The following is a 22,534-nucleotide window of genomic DNA, read 5'->3' on the forward strand; positions in this document are numbered from 1 at the left end:
CCCTAGCAACACCATAGCAACCACCCAGAATACCCTAGCAACTGCCTAGCAACACCCTAGCAACCACCCAGAATACCCTAGCAACCGCCTAGCAACACCATAGCAACCACCCAGAACACCCTAGCAACCACCTAGCAACTGCCTAACAACCACTAAGAATACCCTAGCAACCACCTAGAATACCCTAGCAACCACCTAGCAACACGATAGCAACCACCCAGAATACCCTAGCAACCGCCTAGCAACACCATAACAACCACCCAGAACACCCTAGCAACTGCCTAGCAACGCCCTAGCAACCATCCAGAATACCCTAGCAACCGCCTAGCAACATCATAGCAACCACCCAGAATACCCTAGCAACCGCCTAGCAACACCATAGCAACCACCCAGAACACCCTAGCAACCGCCTAGCAACCACCCAGAATACCCTAGCAACCGCCTAGCAACCACCCAGAATACCCTAGCAACACCATAGCAACCACCCAGAACACCATAGCAACCACCCAGAACAACATGAATAAGCCATATCTCAGCACCAGAACATCGTACAGACATGGTTGTTGGCTCGTATGCAATCATGTATAACACCCTAGCAACCGAGTGGCGAGTTTTGCCACTGCAAGCACCACTTCACATTTTCTTCAGGAAATGTACATTCTAGTTCTTCTTATTATTATTATTCCACACAAAAGTTTGGCGCGAAACTCGCCCCGCACCGTTTGTCACAGACCCCTGAGTGAGGCGTCAAATCGAGCGGCTCATTGAGGAGAGGTGTGCTATGACTTTTCTAAGCGATCGGGTGTACGATGTTCACACAGCGGACGAAAAAGCGGCCAAAAAAGTCCCATTGACTTTACATTGGGAGTTCTAAAAATATTTGAATCCCAACCGACGTTTTCACACACACACCACTCCAAAGGGCCTGACACCCCTGCGTCTCTCCCTCTCTCTCTCCCTCAGAGGATTTATATTATCAAGCAGCCAATAAGTTATGGCCCAAAATCTTCATAGCCACACCCTAGCAACCAGTTTCAGCACCCTAGCAACCACTAAGAGCTCCCTAGCAACCACCCTAAACCAAAAAAAAACATTTTTTTGCATTTTTTTTATTTTTTAAAGCAATTTTACTCTCGTGGCCTTGCGATATCACTCCATGCTTGTGCCTATTCGGCCATAGGCACGAGGCCGCAGGCCGAGTGCCGTACTGAAGGCACTCGTTATTAAAGATTTTAAGAACTCTATAAAAACTCCATAGTAACCATATTTGACAACTACCAACCAACTAGTAACACCATAGCAACTACCAAAAATACCTTAGCAACCACCCTGTACACCCTAACAACGTCTAGAAATGCTCTAGTAACCACAAAAAACTCTAGCAAGCACCCAGAACACCCTAGCAACTGCCTAGCAACCACCTAGAACACCTAGCAACTGCCTAGCAACCACCCAGAACACCTAGCAGCCACCCAGAACACCCTAGCAACTGCCTAGCAATGCCCTAGCATCCACCCAGAATACCATAGCAACTGCCTAGCAACACCATAGCAACCACCCAGAACACCCTAGCAACCACCTAGCAACGCCCTAGCAACCACCAAGAATACCCTAGCAACTGCCTAGCAACCACCAAGAATACCCTAGCAACTGCCTAGCAACCACTCAGAACACCTTAGCAACTGCCTAGCAACACCATAGCAACCACCCAGGACACCCTAGCAACTGCCTAGCAACGCCCTAGCAACCACCCAGAACACTCTAGCAACCACCTAGCAACACCATAGCAACCACCCAGAACACCCTAGCAACTGCCTAGCAATGCCCTAGCAACCACCCAGAATACCCTAGCAACCGCCTAGCAACACCATAGCAACCACCCAGAATACCCTAGAAACTGCCTAGCAACCACCCAGAACACCCTAGCAACTGCCTAGCAACGCCCTAGCAACCACCCAGAACACCATAGCAACTGCCTAGCAACCGCCTAGCAACCACCCAGAACACCCTAGCAACTGCCTAGCAACGCCCTAGCAACCACCCAGAATACCCTAGCAACTGCCTAGCAACCACCCATAACACCCTAGCAACCGCCTAGCAACACTATAGCAACCACCCAGAACACCCTAGCAACCGCCTAGCAAAACCATAGTAACCACCCAGAATACCCTAGCAACCGCCTAGCAACACCATAGCAACCACCCAGAATACTCTAGCAACTGCCTAGCAACCACCCAGAACACCATAGCAACTGCCTAGCAACTGCCTAGCAACGCCCTAGCAACCACCCAGAACACCATAGCAACTGCCTAGCAACCGCCTAGCAACCACCCAGAACACCCTAGCAACTGCCTAGCAACGCCCTAGCAACCACCCAGAATACCCTAGCAACTGCCTAGCAACCACCCATAACACCATAGCAACTGCCTAGCAACACCCTAGCAACCACCCAGAACACCCTAGCAACCACCTAGCAACCACCCAGAATATCATAGCAACTGCCTAGCAACCACCCAGAACACCCTAGCAACCATGCCGAATTTTGCCACTGCAAGCACCACTCACATTTTCTTCAGGAAATGTACATTCTAGTTAAGTTGGCTTGAGAGAGCCAACATATTGAAATCCTATTTAAACTTATTATTATTATTATTCTTCTGTTAAAAACTGTTGACTCAAACTCGTCCTAGAGCTTTAACTCTACATACTCCAAACTCGGCTCAGACACTCAAACTGATCTGAAGTTAGTTGCTATATCTTTTCAGACTGATCGGACTTACGGTTTTCCTAAAAATGACGATCAAAACTCGGAAAAACTCCCAACTCCCAATTCAAATCCAGATTCAAACTCACCAACCGACGAAAATTCAAATCTAAATACCTTGAAGACTAAACCAAACTGCCGTTCTATATACTATATTAGCCAATGAGACTCATTTAAACTAATAAACTCTAAACTATAAACACTTATAAACTAATTAACTTATAAACTCATGAATTCATAAACTTATGAACTCTTAAACTCATAAATTAATAAACTCTGAACTCTTAATCTCATTTAAACTTATAAACTCTAAACTGATTTAAACTTATAAACTCAAAACTCAAGAACTCATACACTTATAAACTCATCAATGTATACACTTATAAACTCTAAACTCAGACACACACACTGAGTTTATGAGTGAGTGTGTGAGCGAGTTAGTGTGTGTGTGTGTGTGTTTGTGTGTGTGTGTGTGTGTGTGTGTCTATCTAACTTATTTATCTATCTGTCAAACTTCAAACTACTGTAAACTTCAAACCACTATAAACTTCTTAAGTTTAAATCTTCCAGCTCCCAAGCAACTCCATAGCAACCAAACTTGAGTACCCTAGCAACCGTTTTGCAAGACCTATATCTCTGTATCAGAACATCGTATAGAGATGAGTTTTGGCTCTTTTGACTCATGCTAGCAAACAGCACTTCCAACATGCTACACATGCTAGCAATGAATAGCTAAATGCTAATAGCAATTAGTTAAGTGTTAAATCATGCCAAGATCATGCTAAGAACTCTATAAAAACTCCATAGTAACCATCTGTGACAACTACCAACCACCTAGTAACACCATATCAACCGCCCTGAATACCATAGCAACCACCCAGAACACCCTAGCAACCGCCTAGCAACCACCCAGAACACCCTAGCAACCACCCAAAATATCCTAGCAACCACCCAAAATATCCTAGCAACCACCCAAAACACCCTAGCAACCGCCTAGCAACCACCCAAAAGACCCTAGCAACCACCCAGCAACCACCCAAAATATCCTAGCAACCACCCAAAACACCCTAGCAACCGCTTAGCAACCACCCAAAAGACCCTAGCAACCACCCAAAATATCCTAGCAACCACCCAAAACACCCTAGCAACCGCCTAGCAACCACCCAAAAGACCCTAGCAACCACCCAGAACACCCTAGCAACCACCCAAAAGACCCTAGCAACCACCCAGAACACCCTAGCAACCAACCAAAACACCCTAGCAACCACCCAAAACACCCTAGCAACCGCCTAGCAACCACCCAAAACACCCTAGCAACCGCCTAGCAACCACCCAAAAGACCCTAGCAACCACCCAAAATATCCTAGCAACCACCCAAAACACCCTAGCAACCGCCTAGCAACCACCCAAAACACCCTAGCAACCACCCAAAACATCCTAGCAACCACCCAAAACACCCTAGCAACCGCCTAGCAACCACCCAAAACACCCTAGCAACCACCTAAAATATCCTAGCAACCGCCTAGCAACCACCCAAAAGACCCTAGCAACCACCCAAAATATCCTAGCAACTGCCTAGCAACCACCCAAAAGACCCTAGCAACCATCAGAAATATCCTAGCAACCGCCTAGCAACCACCCAGAATACCCTAGCAACCACCCAAAACAGCCTAGCAACCACCCAGAAAACCCTAGCAACCGCCTAGCAACCACCCAGAATACCCTAGCAACCACCTAGAACACCCTAGCAACCACCCAAAAGACCTTAGCGACCACCCAGGACACCCTAGCAAAAACCTAGCAACCACCCAGAACACCCTAGCAACCGCCCAAAATACCCTAGCAACACCATAGCAACCACCTATAACATCCTAGCAACCGCCTAGCAAAAAAACGTTCTGCTCCAAACTTTCTCAAGCCAACTTAAAGTTTGTCTCGACGAACTTTCGCATCTAGTTAAGTTGGCTTGAGAAAGCCAACATATTGAAATCCTATTTAAACTTATTATTATTATTCTTCTGACCCTAAAAAAATCTATATCAAACTCCTCCTAGAGCTTTAACTCTACATACTCCAAACTCGGCTCAGACACTCAAACTGATCTGACTCGGTATGCTATATCTTTTCAGACTGATCGGACTTACGGTTTTCCTAAAAATGACGATCAAAACTCGAAAAAACTCATTCAAAAACTCCCATTGACTTACATTGGGGAGTTCTAAAAAATTCAAACCGACAAAAATTTAAATCTAAACACCTTGAAGACTAAACCAAACTGCCGTTCTATATACTATATGAGCCATTGAGACTCATTTAAACTAATAAACTATAAACTATAAACACTTATAAACTAATTAACTTATAAACTCATGAATTCATAAACTTATGAACTCTTAAACTCATTTAAACTTATAAACTCTAAACTGATTTAAACTTATAAACTCAAAACTCAAGAACTCATACACTTATTAACTCATCAATTTATACACTTATAAACTCTAAACTCAGACACACACACTGAGTTTATGAGTGAGTGTGTGAGCGAGTTAGTGGGTGTGTGTGTGTGTGTGTGTGTCTGTGTGTTTGTGTGTTTGTTTGTGTGTGTGTGTGTGTGTGTGTCTAACTTATTTATCTATCTCTCAAACTTCAAACTACTGTAAACTACTGTAAACTTAAAACCACTATAAACTTCTTAAGTTTAAATCTTCCAGCTCCCAAGCAACTCCATAGCAACCAAACTCGAGTACCCTAGCAACCGTTTTGTAAGACCTATATCTCTGTATCAGAACATCGTATAGAGATGAGGTTTGGCTCTTTTGACTCGTGCTAGCAAACAGCACTTCCAACATGCTACATATGCTAGCAGTGAATAGCTACATGCTAATAGCGATTAGTTAAGTGTTAAATCATGCCAAGATCATGCTAAGAACTCTATAAAAACTCCATAGTAACCATCTGTGACAACTACCAACCACCTAGTAACACCATATCAACCGCCCTGAATACCTTAGCAACCGCCTAGCAACACCATAGCAACCACCCATAACACCCTAGCAACCGCCTATCAACCACCCAGAACAGCCTAGCAACCACCCATAACACCCTAGCAACCGCCTAGCAACCACCCTAGCAACCACCCAAAATACCCTAGCAACCGCCTAGCAACCACCCAAAAGACCCTAGCAACCACCGAAAATATCCTAGCAACCGCCTAGCAACCACCCAAAAGACCCTAGCAACTACCCAAAATATCCTAGCAACCGCCTAGCAACTACCCAAAAGACCCTAGCAACCACCCAGAACACCCTAGCAACCGCCTAGCAACCACCCAGAACACCCTAGCAACCACCCAAAAGACCCTAGCAACCACCCAAAATATCCTAGCAACCACCCAAAACACCCTAGCAACCGCCTAGCAACCACCCAAAAGACCCTAGCAACCACCCAGAACACCCTAGCAACCACCCAAAATACCCTAGCAACCACCCAAAACACCCTAGCAACCACCTAGCAACCACCCAAAAGACCCTAGCAACCACCCAGAACACCCTAGCAACCACCCAAAATACCCTAGCAACCACCCAAAACACCCTAGCAACCACCTAGCAACCACCCAAAAGACCCTAGCAACCACCCAAAATATCCTAGCAACCACCCAAAACACCCTAGCAACCGCCTAGCAACCACCCAAAAGACCCTAGCAACCACCCAAAACATCCTAGCAACCACCCAAAACACCCTAGCAACCGCCTAGCAACCACCCAAAAGACCCTAGCAACCACCTAAAATATCCTAGCAACCGCCTAGCAACCACCCAAAAGACCCTAGCAACCACCCAAAATATCCTAGCAACCGCCTAGCAACCACCCAAAAGACCCTAGCAAACACCCAAAATATCCTAGCAACCACCCAAAACACCCTAGCAACCGCCTAGCAACCACCCAAAAGACCCTAGCAACCACCCAAAACATCCTAGCAACCACCCAAAACACCCTAGCAACCGCCTAGCAACCACCCAAAAGACCCTAGCAACCACCCAAAAGACCATAGCAACTGCCTAGCAACCACCCAAAAGACCCTAGCAACCACCTAAAATATCCTAGCAACCGCCTAGCAACCACCCAAAATATCCTAGCAACCGCCTAGCAACCACCCCAAAGACCCTAGCAACCATCAGAAATATCCTAGCAACCGCCTAGCAACCACCCAGAATACCCTAGCAACCACCCAAAACAGCCTAGCAACCACCCAGAAAACCCTAGCAACCGCCTAGCAACCACCCAGAACACCCTAGCAACCACCCAAAATACCCTAGCAACCACCCAAAAGACCTTAGCAACCACCCAGGACACCCTAGCAACCACCTAGCAACCACCCAGAACACCCTAGCAACCGCCCAAAATACCCTAGCAACCACCCATAACATCCTAGCAACCGCCTAGCAAAAAACGTTCTGCTCCAAACTTTCTCAAGACAACTTAAAGTTTGTTTCGACGAACTTTCGCATCTAGTTAAGTTGGCTTGAGAAAGCCAACATATTGAAATCCTATTTAAACTTATTATTATTATTATTCTTCTGACCCTAAAAAAATCTATATCAAACTCCTCCTAGAGCTTTAACTCTACATACTCCAAACTCGGCTCAGACACTCAAACTGATCTGACTCGAGTTGCTATATCTTTTCAGACTGATTGGACTTACGGTTTTCCTAAAAATGACGATCAAAACTCGAAAAAACTCATTCAAAAACTCCCATTGACTTACATTGGGAGTTCTAAAAAATTCAAACCGACAAAAATTCAAATCAAAATACCTTGAAGACTAAACCAAACTGCCGTTCTATATACTATATTAGCCAATGAGACTCATTTAAACTAATGAACTCTAAACTCAAAACGTGTGTGTGTGTGAGAGAGAGAGAGAGAGAGCGTGGGTGTCTATGTGTGAGTGTGTGTGTGTGTGTGTGTGTGTGTAAACTCAAATACTCGTACACACTCATTTAAACTTATAAACTCTTAACTCAAAAACTTGTACACTTATAAACTCTAAACTCATATAAACTCTGAGTGTGTGTGAGAGAGAGAGTGTGTGTCTATGTGCGTGAGTGTGTGTGTGTGTGTGTGTGTGTGTGTTAATGAGCTTGTCTGTGTGTGTGTGAGTGAGTTAGTGAGTGTGTGTGTGAGAGAGATAGTGTGTGTGTGAGAGAGAGAGTGAGAGTCTGTGCGTGCGTGCTTGTGTGTGTGTATGTGTATGTCGAAAATTTAAATCTAAACACCTTGAAGACTAAACCAAACTGCCGTTCTATATACTATATGAGCCATTGAGACTCATTTAAACTAATAAACTCTAAACTCATACACTTATAATTAGAATAAGTGTATGAGATTAACTAATTAACTTATAAACTCATGAATTCATAGACTTATAAACTATTAAACTCATAAATTAATAAACTCTGAACTCTTAAACTCATTTAAACTTATAAACTCTAAACTCATTTAAACTTATAAACTCAAAACTCAAAAACTCATACAGTGTGTGTGTGTCTGAGTGAGTGTGTGAGCGAGTTAGTGTGTGTGTGTGTGTGTGTGTGTGTGTGTGCGTGTGTGTGTGTATGTGTGTGTGTGTTTATCTATCTATTAACTTATCTATCTACCTGCCATAAACTTCAAACTACTGTAAACTACTTTAAACTTCAAACCACTTTAAACTTCTTACGTTTAAAGCTCCCAGCTCCCAAGCAACTCCATAGCAACCAAACTTGAGTACCCTAGCAACCGTTTTGCAAGACCTATATCTCTGTATCAGAACATCGTATAGAGATTAGGTTTGGCTCTTTTGACTCATGCTAGCAAACAGCACTTCTAACATGCTATACATGCTAGCAGTGAATAGCTACATGCTAATAGCGATTAGTTAAGTGCTAAATCATACCAAGATCATGCAAACAACTATATCAAAACTCCATAGTAACCATCTGTGACAACTACCAACCACCTACCAACACCATAGCAACCACCCAGAACACCCTAGCAACCGCCTAGCAACACCAGAACACCCTAGCAACTGCCTAGCAACCACCCAGAATACCCTAGCAACCGCCTAGCAACACCATAGCAACCACCCAGAACACCCTAGCAACCGCCTAGCAACCACCCAGAATACCTTAGCAACCGCCTAGCAACACCATAGCAACCACTCAGAACACCCTAGCAACTGCCTAACAACCACCCAGAACACCCTAGCAACCACCCAAAATATCCTAGCAACCGCCTAGCAACCACCCAGAACACCCTACAACCGCCTAGCAACCACCCAGAACACCCTAGCAACCACCCAAAATACCCTAGCAACCGCCTAGCAACCACCCAAAAGACCCTAGCAACCACCGAAAATATCTTAGAAACCGCCTAGCAACTACCCAAAAGACCCTAGCAACCACCCAAAATGCCCTAGCAACCGCCTAGCAACCACCCAGAATACCCTATCAACCACCTAAAATACCCTAGCAACCACCTAAAATACCCTAGCAACCGCCTATCAACCACCCAAAAGACCCTAGCAACCACCCAAAATATCCTAGCAACCGCCTAGCAACCACCCAGAACACCCTAGTAACCACCCAGAACACCCTAGCAACCGCCTAGCAACCACCCAGAACACCCTAGCAACCACCCAAAATACCCTAGCAACCGCCTAGCAACCACCCAAAAGACCCTAGCAACCACCGAAAATATCTTAGAAACCGCCTAGCAACTACCCAAAAGACCCTAGCAACCACCCAAAATACCCTAGCAACCGCCTAGCAACCACCCAGAATACTCTAGCAACCACCTAAAATACCCTAGCAACCACCTAAAATACCCTAGCAACCGCCTATAAACCACCCAAAAGACCCTAGCAACCACCCAAAATATCCTAGCAACCGCCTAGCAACCACCCAGAACACCCTAGTAACCACCCAGAACACCCTAGCAACCGCCTAGCAACCACCCAGAACACCCTAGCAACCACCCAAAACACCCTAGCAACCGCCTAGCAACCACCCAAAAGACCCTAGCAACCACCAGAAATATCCTAGCAACCGCCTAGCAACCACTCAGAATACCCTAGCAACCGCCTAGCAAAAAACTTTCTGGTCCAAACTTTCTCAAGCCAACTTAAAGTTTGTCTCGACGAACTTTCGCATCTAGTTATTATTATTATTCTTCTGTTAAAAACTGTTGACTCAAACTCGTCCTAGAGCTTTAACTCTACATACTCCAAACTCGGCTCAGACACTCAAACTGATCTGAAGTTAGTTGCTATATCTTTTCAGACTGATCGGACTTACGGTTTTCCTAAAAATGACGATCAAAACTCGGAAAAACTCCCATTGACTTACATTGGGGAGTTCTAAAAACATTTGAATCCAAACTGCCGTTTTCACACACACAGACTCCAAAGGGCCTGACAGCCCTGCGTCTCTCCCTCTCTCTCTCCCTCAGAGGATTTATATTATCAAGCAACCAATAAGTAATGGCCTAAAATCTTCATAGCCACACCATAGCAACCAGTTTCAGCACCCTAGCAACCACTAAGAGCTCCCTAGCAACCACCCTAAACCAAAAAAAATTTTTTTTTACATTTTTTTGTATTTTTTAACGCAATATTACACTCGTGGCCTTGCGATATTGCTCCATGCTTGTGCCTATTCGGCCATAGGCACGAGGCCGCAGGCCGAGTGCCGTACTGAAGGCACTCGTTATTAAAGATTTTAAGAACTCTATAAAAACTCCATAGTAACCATCTTTGACAACTACCAACCACCTAGTAACACCATAGCAACTACCAAAAATACCTTAGCAACCATCTTGAACACCCTAGCAACATCTAGAAATGCTCTAGTAACCACCAAATATACCCTAGCAACCACCCAGAACACCCTAGCAACTGCCTAGCAACCCCCCAGAACACCTAGCAACTGCCTAGCAACCACCCAGAACACCTAGCAAACAGCCAGAACACCCTAGCAACTGCCTAGCAACCACCCAGAACACCTAGCAACTGCCTAGCAACAACCCAGAACACCCTAGCAACCGCCTAGCAACACCATAGCAACCACCCAGAACACCCTAGCAACCGCCTAGCAACCACCCAGAATACCTTAGCAACCGCCTAGCAACACCATAGCAACCACCCAGAACACCCTAGCAACCGCCTAGCAACCACCCAAAATACCCTAGCAACCGCCTAGCAACACCATAGCAACCACCCAGAACACCCTAGCAACCGCCTAGCAACCACCCAGAATACCTTAGCAACCGCCTAGCAACACCATAGCAACCACTCAGAACACCCTAGCAACTGCCTAACAACCACCCAGAACACCCTAGCAACCACCCAAAATATCCTAGCAACCGCCTAGCAACCACCCAGAACACCCTACAACCGCCTAGCAACCACCCAGAACACCCTAGCAACCACCCAAAATACCCTAGCAACCGCCTAGCAACCACCCAAAAGACCCTAGCAACCACCGAAAATATCTTAGAAACCGCCTAGCAACTACCCAAAAGACCCTAGCAATCACCCAAAATGCCCTAGCAACCGCCTAGCAACCACCCAGAATACCCTATCAACCACCTAAAATACCCTAGCAACCACCTAAAATACCCTAGCAACCGCCTATCAACCACCCAAAAGACCCTAGCAACCACCCAAAATATCCTAGCAACCGCCTAGCAACCACCCAGAACACCCTAGCAACCGCCTAGCAACCACCCAGAACACCCTAGCAACCACCCAAAATACCCTAGCAACCGCCTAGCAACCACCCAAAAGACCCTAGCAACCACCGAAAATATCTTAGAAACCGCCTAGCAACTACCCAAAAGACCCTAGCAACCACCCAAAATACCCTAGCAACCGCCTAGCAACCACCCAGAATACCCTAGCAACCACCTAAAATACCCTAGCAACCGCCTATAAACCACCCAAAAGACCCTAGCAACCACCCAAAATATCCTAGCAACCGCCTAGCAACCACCCAGAACACCCTAGTAACCACCCAGAATACCCTAGCAACCGCCTAGCAACCACCCAGAACACCCTAGCAACCACCCAAAACACCCTAGCAACCGCCTAGCAACCACCCAAAAGACCCTAGCAACCACCAGAAATATCCTAGCAACCGCCTAGCAACCACTCAGAATACCCTAGCAACCGCCTAGCAAAAAACGTTCTGGTCCAAACTTTCTCAAGCCAACTTAAAGTTTGTCTCGACGAACTTTCGCATCTAGTTATTATTATTATTCTTCTTACTAAAAATTTATCCCCTATCTCCTCCTAGAGCTTTAACTCTACATACTCCAAACTCGGCTCAGACCTTCAGACTATTCTGACTTGAGTTGCTATATCTTTTCAGACTGATCGGACTTACGGTTTTCCTAATATTGCCGATCAAAACTCGGAAAAACTCCCATTGACTTACATTGGGGAGTTCTAAAAAATTCAAATCTAGATTCAAACTGGCCAACCGACGAAAATTCAAATCAAAATACCTTGAAGACTAATTCAAACTGCCATTCTATATAATATATAAGCCATTGAGACTCAATTAAACTAATCAACTCATCTATCTATCTACTTCAAACTATTTTAAACTTTAAACTACTTTAAACTTCAAACTAAATTAAACTTCAAACTAATATAAACTTTAAACTTCTTTAAACTTCAAACTTAAGCTTTAACTCATTTAAACTTATAAACTGTAAACTCATTTAAACTTATAAACTCAAAACTCATTTAAACTTACAAACCAAATTCAAAAACGTGTACACTTATAAACTCATCCATTTATACACTTATAAACTCTAAACTCATAAACTCTGAGTGTGTGTGTGTGTGTGTGTGAACCCACATACACACACACACTCTTTAAACTCATTTAAACTTAAACTCTAAACTCATTTAAACTTATAAACTCAAAACTCAAAAACTCGTAAACTAATTTAAACTTCAAACCACTTTAAACTTCGTACGTATAAAGCTCCCAGCTCCCAAGCAACTCCATAGCAACCAAACTTGAGTACCCTAGCAACCATTTTGCAAGACCTATATCTCTGTATCAGAACATTGTATAGAGATGAGGTTTGGCTCTTTTGACTCATGCTAGCAAACAGCACTTCCAACATGCTACACATGCTAGCAGTGAATAGCTACATGCTAATAGCGATTAGTTAAGTGCTAAATCATACCAAGATCATGCTAAGAACTATACAAACTCCATAGTAACCATCTGTGACAACTACCAACCACCAAGTAACACCATAGCAACCACCCAGAACACCCTAGCAACACCCTAGCAACCACCCAGAATACCCTAGCAACACCATAGCAACTACCAAAACACCCTAGCAACCACCTAGCAACATCATAGCAACCACCCAGAACACCCTAGCAACCACCTAGCAACACCATAGCAACCACCAAAACACCCTAGCAACCACCTAGCAACATCCTAGCAACCACCTGGAATACCCTAGCAACACCATAGCAACCACCCATAATACCCTAGCAACCGCCTAGCAACACCATAGCAACCACCAAAACACCCTAGTAACCGCCTAGCAACCACCCAGAATACCCTAGCAACCGCCTAGCAACACCCTAGCAACCACCCAGAACACCCTAGCAACCGCCTAGCAACACCATAGCAACCGCTAAAACACCCTAGCAACCGCCTAGCAACCACCCAGAACACCCTAGTAACCGCCTAGCAACCACCCAAAATACCTTAGCAACCGCCTAGCAACACCCTAGCAACCACCCAAAATACCCTAGCAACCGCTTAGCAACACCCTAGCAACCACCCAGAACACCCTAGCAACCACCTAGCAACCACCCAGAACACCCTAGCAACCAAACAGAATACCCTAGCAACAACCTAGCAACACCATAGCAACCACCCAGAACACCCTAGCAACCACCAAAAACACCCTAGCAACCGCCTAGCAACCACCCAGAACACCCTAGCAACTGCCTAGCAACCACCCAGAACACCTTAGCAACCCACTAGAAAACCCCCAACAACTTTTTAACTTTAAAATACTTTAAACTTTAAACTAATTTAAACATTAAACTTATTTAAACTTTAAACTAATTTAAACTTCAAACTAATTTAAACTTTAAACTAATTTAAACTTGAAACTACTTTAAACTCCAAACTACTTTTAACTTCTTCAAACTTTCTGGTCCAGCTTTCTCAAGCCAACTTAAAGTTTGTCTCGACGAACTTTTTAATCTAGTTTTTGTGTATACTCATAATAAAAACAAAGTGTTGTGCTTTTTGCCAAATAAAGAAAAATAAACGTGATGCGAGTTCTGCCTTCTCTCTGTCAGTGAAGACCATTCTGAAACGCGTCCGAAAATGAACAATAACTCAGCGAATACTGAGTCAAACAGGCATACAGACACACAGGCATGAAGCTTGAATTCTCTTCTTTAAAATGAGGTAATTTATATAAAAAACAAATATTCTCATCTTGTGAAATCTGTATTAAAAGAGAGCGATTCCAGTCGAGCTAATTAGAGCTCATTCAAATGTAATGTGACTCCGCCCACAGAGAGCGCGTGCTATTCAAACGCAAATTACTGAGGCAAACCTGTGAACGCCCCCCATATCAGCTCGAGAAAACACAAGTTTAATCATATCATTGTAGCCTACGTGTTTACACCATCTGGCAGCGCTGTGAGGAATAATAATAACGGAAAATCTACCTCAGAGTGCGGGTATTGCAGGAGAGAGGATCCGAATATGTAGTAAGTTTTTTTTCCTTCTCAAGTTAATCGCGTTTCTGTGAATGAATGAACGGCAGCCGCAGAGATGCGCGCTGTTTATCACAGCTCGCAAAAAGACAGTTTAAATAAATTGCGTCTCTGTGTGAATGAATGATGATGTTTTAGCAAACTGTATTGCTATACTGAGTTGAGTAAAAATCGACAGAAATATGTTGAAATAAAATGTAGGCTATTTGTATAAGCAACGTATTAAACTGAAAATTAACATTTATATGCCCTAATATTTCATAAAAACAACGTTACAGTCAGGCGTTTCTGTTTGTGAATGAATGTTTCGGTTTTAGCAAACTGTATTGCTATACTGAGTAAAAATCGACTGAAATATGTTGAAATAAAATGTATTTGTATAAGCAACGTATTAAACTGCAAATTAACATTTATATTTCTTATAATAAAATGAAAGACCTATGTTACAGACATATGAAAGACAACATTTCGTTGATTAGTTTTGGATAGATTATACATTTTTACTGTAAAATATCTGCCACCTCAAATAAGCTTTTGTTTGCCAATATTTGCTCATGTTAAATATAGTATGTTTTGTCAAAAATAAAGTAATCAAATAATCAATCAAATCCTTAACTTTGAAATATGTATGATAAAATGTATACTTTAGTTTTTACAAAGAAAGATTACACTTGAATTGTTGTTGTAATTGTAACCTTTTTAATAAAAAAATCTATTTACAAGGTAGATGTAAACAAACTATTAAAAGGTAAATATAAGCCTTTTCTTTAAATAATTTTTATTGTGTTTTATTAGTGACAAATTTGGGGAGAGGATAAATATTCCAAAACTGAAAATACAGTATGAGAATTAACTGCACAATTACTAGACATGTTTTCCTTGGATATTATAGGCCAAATTGCAAGCACAATATGTGGAAAAATAAAAAAGAATTGAGATACTTCCAACTGTTGCTCTTGCATTCTTGTGGCTCAGTGACTCACCTGAATGAATGGCTAATTAAGTATGCAGGCCCCATTGTCTCCTAAGGTGTGAACCACTAAATATGCATGATCTGTGACGCCCACTCCGCATATTGCCTTTCCAAACAGAAAGTGCTTTGCAAAATTCAAATCAATGTATTGTGTTATGTGAATGATAAGGCAGGGTGATTTTCACATCATTTTGAAGAAAAAACACTAGGTGATGACATCCATTAGACAAAAGTCTTATTGGCACATATTTAGTATGTGTTTTGTGGTCTTATTTCAGAAACTTTAGTTTTTAGTTTTTTTCAATAACCACGCATAAACATTATTCTCTCAAAAATGCAGACATGTACATTCTTGTTGCTCACATATTATGGTAGCCCTGTTTGTGCTAAATAGTGTGTAATTTTTTTTTGCCATTAATATGTTTATAAGCAACTGAAAAAAGCACAAATGTCAGGGCATGTCAGAACATCTCAAGGACCCCAAAAACATCTTAGACCCCAGAGGGTTAAGCAGGGGAACCTTCCGTGCCATGCATGATTTCAAACCATGACGTCTTAGTGTATTACCAACAGTAACCTTGGAAACGGTGGTCCCAGCTCTTTTCAGGTCATTGACCAGCTCCTCCCGTGTAGTTCTGGGCTGATTTCTCACCTTTCTTAGGATAATTGAGACCCCACGAGGTGAGATCTTGCATGGAGCCCCAGTCCGAGGGAGATTGACAGTCATGTTTAGCTTCTTCCATTTTCTAATGATTGCTCCAACAGTGGACCTTTTTTCACCAAGCTGCTTGGCAATTTCCCCATAGCCCTTTCCAGCCTTGTGGAGGTGTACAATTTTGTCTCTAGTGTCTTTGGACAGCTCTTTGGTCTTGGCCATGCTAGTAGTTGGATTCTTACTGATTGTATGGGGTGGACAGGTGTCTTTATGCAGCTAACGACCTCAAACAGGTGCATCTAATTTAGGATAATAAATGGAGTGGAGGTGGACATTTTAAAGGCAGACTAACAGGTCTTTGAGGGTCAGAATTCTAGCTGATAGACAGGTGTTCAAATACTTATTTGCAGCTGTATCATACAAATAAATAGTTAAAAAATCATATATTGTGATTTCTGGATTTTTTTTTTTAGATTATGTCTCTCACAGTGGACATGCACCTACGATGACAATTTCAGACCCCTCCATGATTTCCAAGTGGGAGAACTTGCAAAATAGCAGGGTGTTCAAATACTTATTTTCCTCACTGTAGATATATTAGTCCAGCGTTGGCTCGGCCGTGTTCAGGGCGGGGCTGAAGTCGCCGGCGCAGTTTTGGCACTCTGCCAGCTAGATGCATGAGTGTTTCAACCAGGTCCAGTACCCGAACTGAGTGAGGCGGGGCTTTAGTTCTTTGTTGTATTCATCTGATACTGCATGTGTAACGTGTTTCTGTCAACTCTGTATAATCCTTCGCGGTCGATATCACACGTTTGTCGATGGAGCGGTTTCAGACCATAGGACCACCGTAATTTTAATTTTAATGGACAGTAAAACAAAGGCAGATAAGCTGCTGCAGCTAAGTAATGATTGTGGTATTTTACAGTTTCATGTTATTTAACAACATACTAGTGTATATGTCGAGCCTGGTAATCACGGGAGAGTACCTAGTAGAGATGCGCGGTTGGCGGTTACAGCCGCGGACTCCGCGGATAAACCGCGGATTGGGCGGATAATAATATTTTAATTAAATTCGGGCGGGTGGCGGGCGGTTGAACCAATCAAATGAAAAATATATGTATAAACAAATCAACGGATGGCGGGCGGGTGTGGTTTTGAAAATTGGTCAAAAACGTTGGTGCGGCTGGATGGCGGACGGATGATGATTTTTGTGATGCGGTTGCGGATGAAATAATAGCCCATCCGCGCATCTCTAGTACCTAGACACGTAATTGTTCATTTGAAGGGATACTTTAAAATAAAAATTCTGCCATCATTAGCTATGGAAGTCAATGAGACCAGAAACTGTCTGGTTACTGATATTCTTCTAAATATCTTCCTTTCTGTTCAACAGAAGAAAGAAATTCATACAGGTTTGAAACAACATGAGGGTGAGTATATGATGGCAGAATTTTTATTTTAAAGTGGAGTATCCCTTTAAATGCTGACAACTAACGTTAAACACTATGTTAACGTGTTTGTAACTAGCGATCCTATCTCGTAAACAACATCATAACAGCAGTCTTGATAATCGATAACTTACCTTCACAGTAATGAATATAACTGGATATGTACAACTTAAATCCTTTTTCCCCGTTTACTGGACAAAGCCTTCGAGTTTTCCTGAATAAGACGGTGTACATCATTGATGAAGTAAAATCTAATCCTGAGGGCAACGAGTGTAGAAAGACGTCTTCACGGCCACTTGATTTTGGACAGTTGACCGGAAATGACTGAGCTGGCTCACCTAAACCAGGAAGTGGCCGTGCATATAGTCCATTGTGTGTTGTAGGTGTGTTGGTGCGTTAAGAGTTTAGGAAATGTGTTAAAAGTATTGAAAAAAATGTCATAGCGATTGTACAAAACTGTGTGTTCGGGAGATGAACGAAAGCCTTACGGGGTTGGAACAACATGAGGGTGAGTGATTATTACTGACAGAGTTTTCATTTTTGGGTGAACTATCCCTTTAAGAAATATCAGTCTATAATAGTTTTTGTCCTAAATGAGGTTACTGAAATCGCCATGGTTACCAAACAGATAAGATTAAACCGATATAAACAAATAAAATAAATAAATAAACAAAAGAAAGATGCGATAGTATTCTTAAGTTAAGATCTTTCTGTAATCAGGAATTATGAAACTGTCTGACCTTTTACAGTTTTTTTTAACTGCACAGTTTTCACATTTTCAAAACTCTCCGTACCAACATCACAACAGATCATCAGAAGTGCACGCTTTCAAATAATTCAGCATGTGTTCAATTGTGTTAGTTCTATACACAAAATCATAACATATCCTTTTCACTATATATATATATATATATATATATATATATATATATATATATATATATATGTAAGGGTTAATGCCCTTCGAGGGGTCCATTGTCAGGTATTAATGGACGACGACGAGGCCTGAACCGTCCGACGCGCAGCGGAGGAGCCTCTGCCGAAGTCCATTAATACCTGACAATGGACACCTTGAAGGGCATTAAAGGGATAGTTCACTTTGAAATTAATTTTTGAAATGTTTTAGCTTACCTCAAGGGCATCCAAGATGTAGGTGTCTTTGTTTCCGCAGTAGTTTAAATTTTTATATTTTTAGGTCAAACCGTTCTTGTCTGTCAGTCATATAATGCATGTCGATGGTCACTGTCTCAAAACACAAGCACAGAGTCCAAATTAAAACAATTCCCCACGTCCAAATGAAACAATTCCCCATCATAAGTACACATTGATGGCCTAAGACACGAAACGAGCGGTTTGTGTGAGAAAACGAACAGTATTTATATCGTTGTTATCTCTTGAAAACAGCACACGTCCAAATGATCTGACGGCGCGGGCGGGTATAGATATATACATAGATGTCGCTTGGCTACGGTTTCGTTCCAATGAACTGCAGTAGCCAAGGCGACATCTATGTATATATCTATACCCGCCCGCGCCGTCAGATCATTTGGACGTGTGCTGTTTTCAAGAGATAACAACGATATAAATACTGTTCGTTTTCTCACACAAACCGCTCGTTTCGTGTCTTAGGCCATCAATGTGTACTTATGATGGGGAATTGTTTCATTTGGACGTGGGGAATTGTTTTAATTTGGACTCTGTGCTTGTGTTTTGAGACAGGAACCATCGACATGCATTATATGACTGACAGACAAGAACGGTTTGACCTAAAAATATAAAAATTTAAACTACTGCGGAAACAAAGACACCTACATCTTGGATGCCCTTGAGGTAAGCTAAAACATTTCAAAAATTAATTTCAAAGTGAACTATCCCTTTAACCCGCTTATACCATGGTCACTTGCCAAATAACACATTTTTAAAACATTAGTTTATTTTAATTAGTTTTACAATCGAAATCTAAAGTTTTTACAAACAATAACTTGGTTTCCCTGGTTACGCCTGACGGTTTATTTAGCAACCGGAGATATTTATAGTCCGCTCAGCGGACACTTTGACTGCCTGTTGCTATGGTTACTCACAGCTGACGTAGCCAGCGCATTTATTTATTAATTTCGAACGGTAAACAGTCAGTTTCACCAGAACTCTTTTACTAGGTGTCCTCTATCACTTTTTAATGGACACCCTGCAGCCAATCAGAATCAAGTTTTCACCCAGACCATGGTATAAATATATAGATATATAGATATATATACATATATATATTTATATATTTATATATATATATGTCTATAGATATATAATTTCTACTTTGTTTGCAATTTTTGTTATGTAAGGAATTATTTTTAAATAAGCGATTTATCAAAGAGTGAGTGTGTGTGTGTGTGTGTGTGTGTGTGTGTGTAGACGTACATTTGTGTAGTCCTGCTGTAATCCTGATCTCTCCTCCATGATCCACACTACAAAACACACACAGTTAATCAGTAAACACACGACCAGACACACACTCACACACACAAACTCATACACTCCACACACTCACTCACACACAAACACACTCACACAATCTCTCTCTCAATTAAATTATATTCAATTCAGAAAACTTTATTGGCATGACAATTACATTTTGTATTGCGAAAGCATTAAAACAACATGTACATCTATGTACAGTAAAATAAAAATAAAAAAAAATAAAAAAGATAATATTATATATATATTCATGGGTAGATAAAGCAAAAAAATATAATAATAACATAAATCAATAATAATAATAAAAAAGTATAATAGAGAAATCATGTAACGACTGAACTTAGAAATGTAACATTATGTGTGTGTGTGTGTGTGTGTGTGTGTGTGTCTGATGGGGGGGGTGTTTTTGGGCTGTGAGTGTGTTTATTAGATGTTTGCTTGTTTCTGCTCATCATATTAATATTCATGTTTGCTGTCTGTCAAATTCCTTGTCGCAGGAGTTTCTTAGTCTAATAGATGCTTTTGATCTATCGCAGAGGATCAACGACTCTACTCATATTCAGGGCCACACGCTGGATCTCGTACTATCTTACGGGCTCGATGCCACTGATATTGTGTTCTCAGATGTTCTGCTCTCCGATCATAAACCTATTTAATTCTCCAGGGCCCAGAAAACTCCTCAGACCCCAGAGGGTTAAAGAACAGTAACGTTACTGCCTCATTACTGAGAAATATCCTGTAGCTTTTCAGTTGTGTTAGAAAAGCCATGTATGGGGGTTTCCGGTGAGCAGTGTAATGGAGTAATGGACTTCCCCATTCAGTGTCCTTTACCTACCCCACCGACTTTTTCCTGACACACTACAAAAACTAACAAGACAACTTTTGAATAACAGTACCCATCTAAAATGGCAAGTAAAACAACGAAAAACATCCAAGAAAGAAGTGAACATGAAAGCCGAGGTGCCCGTTACACCAGACGAAGTGAACATGGCGGCACTAACAGAGCTGTTGGAAGAGCATAGAGCGGCCTTGGCAGCCGAGTTCAAGGCTGCAATTTCAACATTAGAAGTATAACTTGACTGTGTGCAGGCCACAGTATCTGATCATGGACAGCAACTTACCACGCTGGAGTACCATCCATGCAGAGTCGCTAGATGAGCATGTTGAACGTCTAGAAACCTCCCTCGCAGCCTTAATGGAGAGCAACGCAAAGCTTAAAGCCAAGACTGCGGATCTAGAGGGCCGGAGCAGCCGGAACAACTTCAGGATCATCGGCGTGCCCGATGCGATTGATGGCAGAAATATCTGATCAACGTTCTAATCTAGACCTCCAGTATTCTCTGATCCCTTCACCCACAATTTATAAAAAACGTCTCCAATTTAATTCAGAGTATAACTTACTTCTAACTCACAAAGTTGAAAAGCAATTGTTGAGTGTTAGGCAGCATTTATTTTTTTATTTTTATTTTTTTTGAAAAAGCTGGCAAATCACCTGCATTTCAATCTCGAACTGTCCGTGCTTCTAGACTGTCACCATTAGAAGATTTAATTTTAGGGATCAACCCAGATGAATTTTAGTTTCCGACCCAGAGGAAATTAATTAGATTTCTTTCAAAATACTATTCTAATCCTTATTCCTCAGAATGTAACTCAAAATTTTGGAATGGCCCAAACACTTTTGATCAACTAAAATTCCCCTGCATTGCGATGGATTATCACGATTAATACTGTTCCAAATTATCCTACATCCTATCCAGGACAAACAGCATTAACGATGGCTCCACAAATGATTTGGCCAGGCCTGTGTCTACCACAGAAATATAAGAGGCAATAAATTTCAATTCAATTCAATGGCAAATCTCCCTGCCGTGATGCCTTTACCATCGTATTTTATAGACTTTCTCCTCCGTTTTAGCCCCAATTCTACAAAGAGTATATAATGAGGCCTTTCTTTCAGGCCGGCTCCCAACAACCATGTCTGAGGCATCCATTTCATTGTTGCTTAAGAAAGATAAAGATCCACTGCTTTGCAGTAGCTACAGGCCAATTTCATTGTTAAATGTGGAATTCTATCTAAGGTTCTTGCCCTTCGCCTTCAGCAAGCGTTGTTGTTTCCCCTGACCAGACAGGTTTCATGACTGGGAGACACTCATTTAATAATACCAGAAGACTTTTTAATACACTCATGATGCTGAGAAGGCATTTGACGGAGTAGAGTGGGAGTATTTTTATATTTTTATATATATATATAAATTTGGTTTCACCTCCAATTTTATATCATGGATTCGATTACTATACTCCTCCCCTGTAGCATCTTCGCAAACCAATGCAACACATTCTAAAGCCTTTCCCCTTCATTGAGGCACATGCCAAGGTTGCCCCCTTTCACCTCTATTATTTGCTTTGGCTATTGACC

The 22,534-nt window shown here is 42.1% G+C and overlaps 2 protein-coding genes across 2 annotated transcripts in view; both read right to left on the reverse strand.

Annotated features, from left to right (window-relative positions):
- The window catches only part of LOC311081544 (uncharacterized protein), a 300,285-nt gene that overhangs the window by 142,440 nt on the left and 135,311 nt on the right, over positions 1 to 22,534 (reverse strand). The window lies entirely within an intron of this gene.
- LOC311081535 (NACHT, LRR and PYD domains-containing protein 3-like) overlaps positions 1 to 22,534 on the reverse strand; it is an 84,717-nt gene that overhangs the window by 4,962 nt on the left and 57,221 nt on the right. Inside the window, exon 11 of the mRNA XM_084112080.1 lies at positions 20,062 to 20,108. Within this exon, the coding sequence (XP_083968206.1) occupies positions 20,062 to 20,108 (47 nt within the window). The remainder of the gene's footprint in view (positions 1 to 20,061; positions 20,109 to 22,534) is intronic.

Source organism: Abramis brama, assembly GCF_963993115.1.
Source record: "Abramis brama genome assembly, chromosome: 4".
In the NCBI taxonomy this organism is placed as follows: Eukaryota; Metazoa; Chordata; class Actinopteri; order Cypriniformes; family Leuciscidae; genus Abramis; species Abramis brama.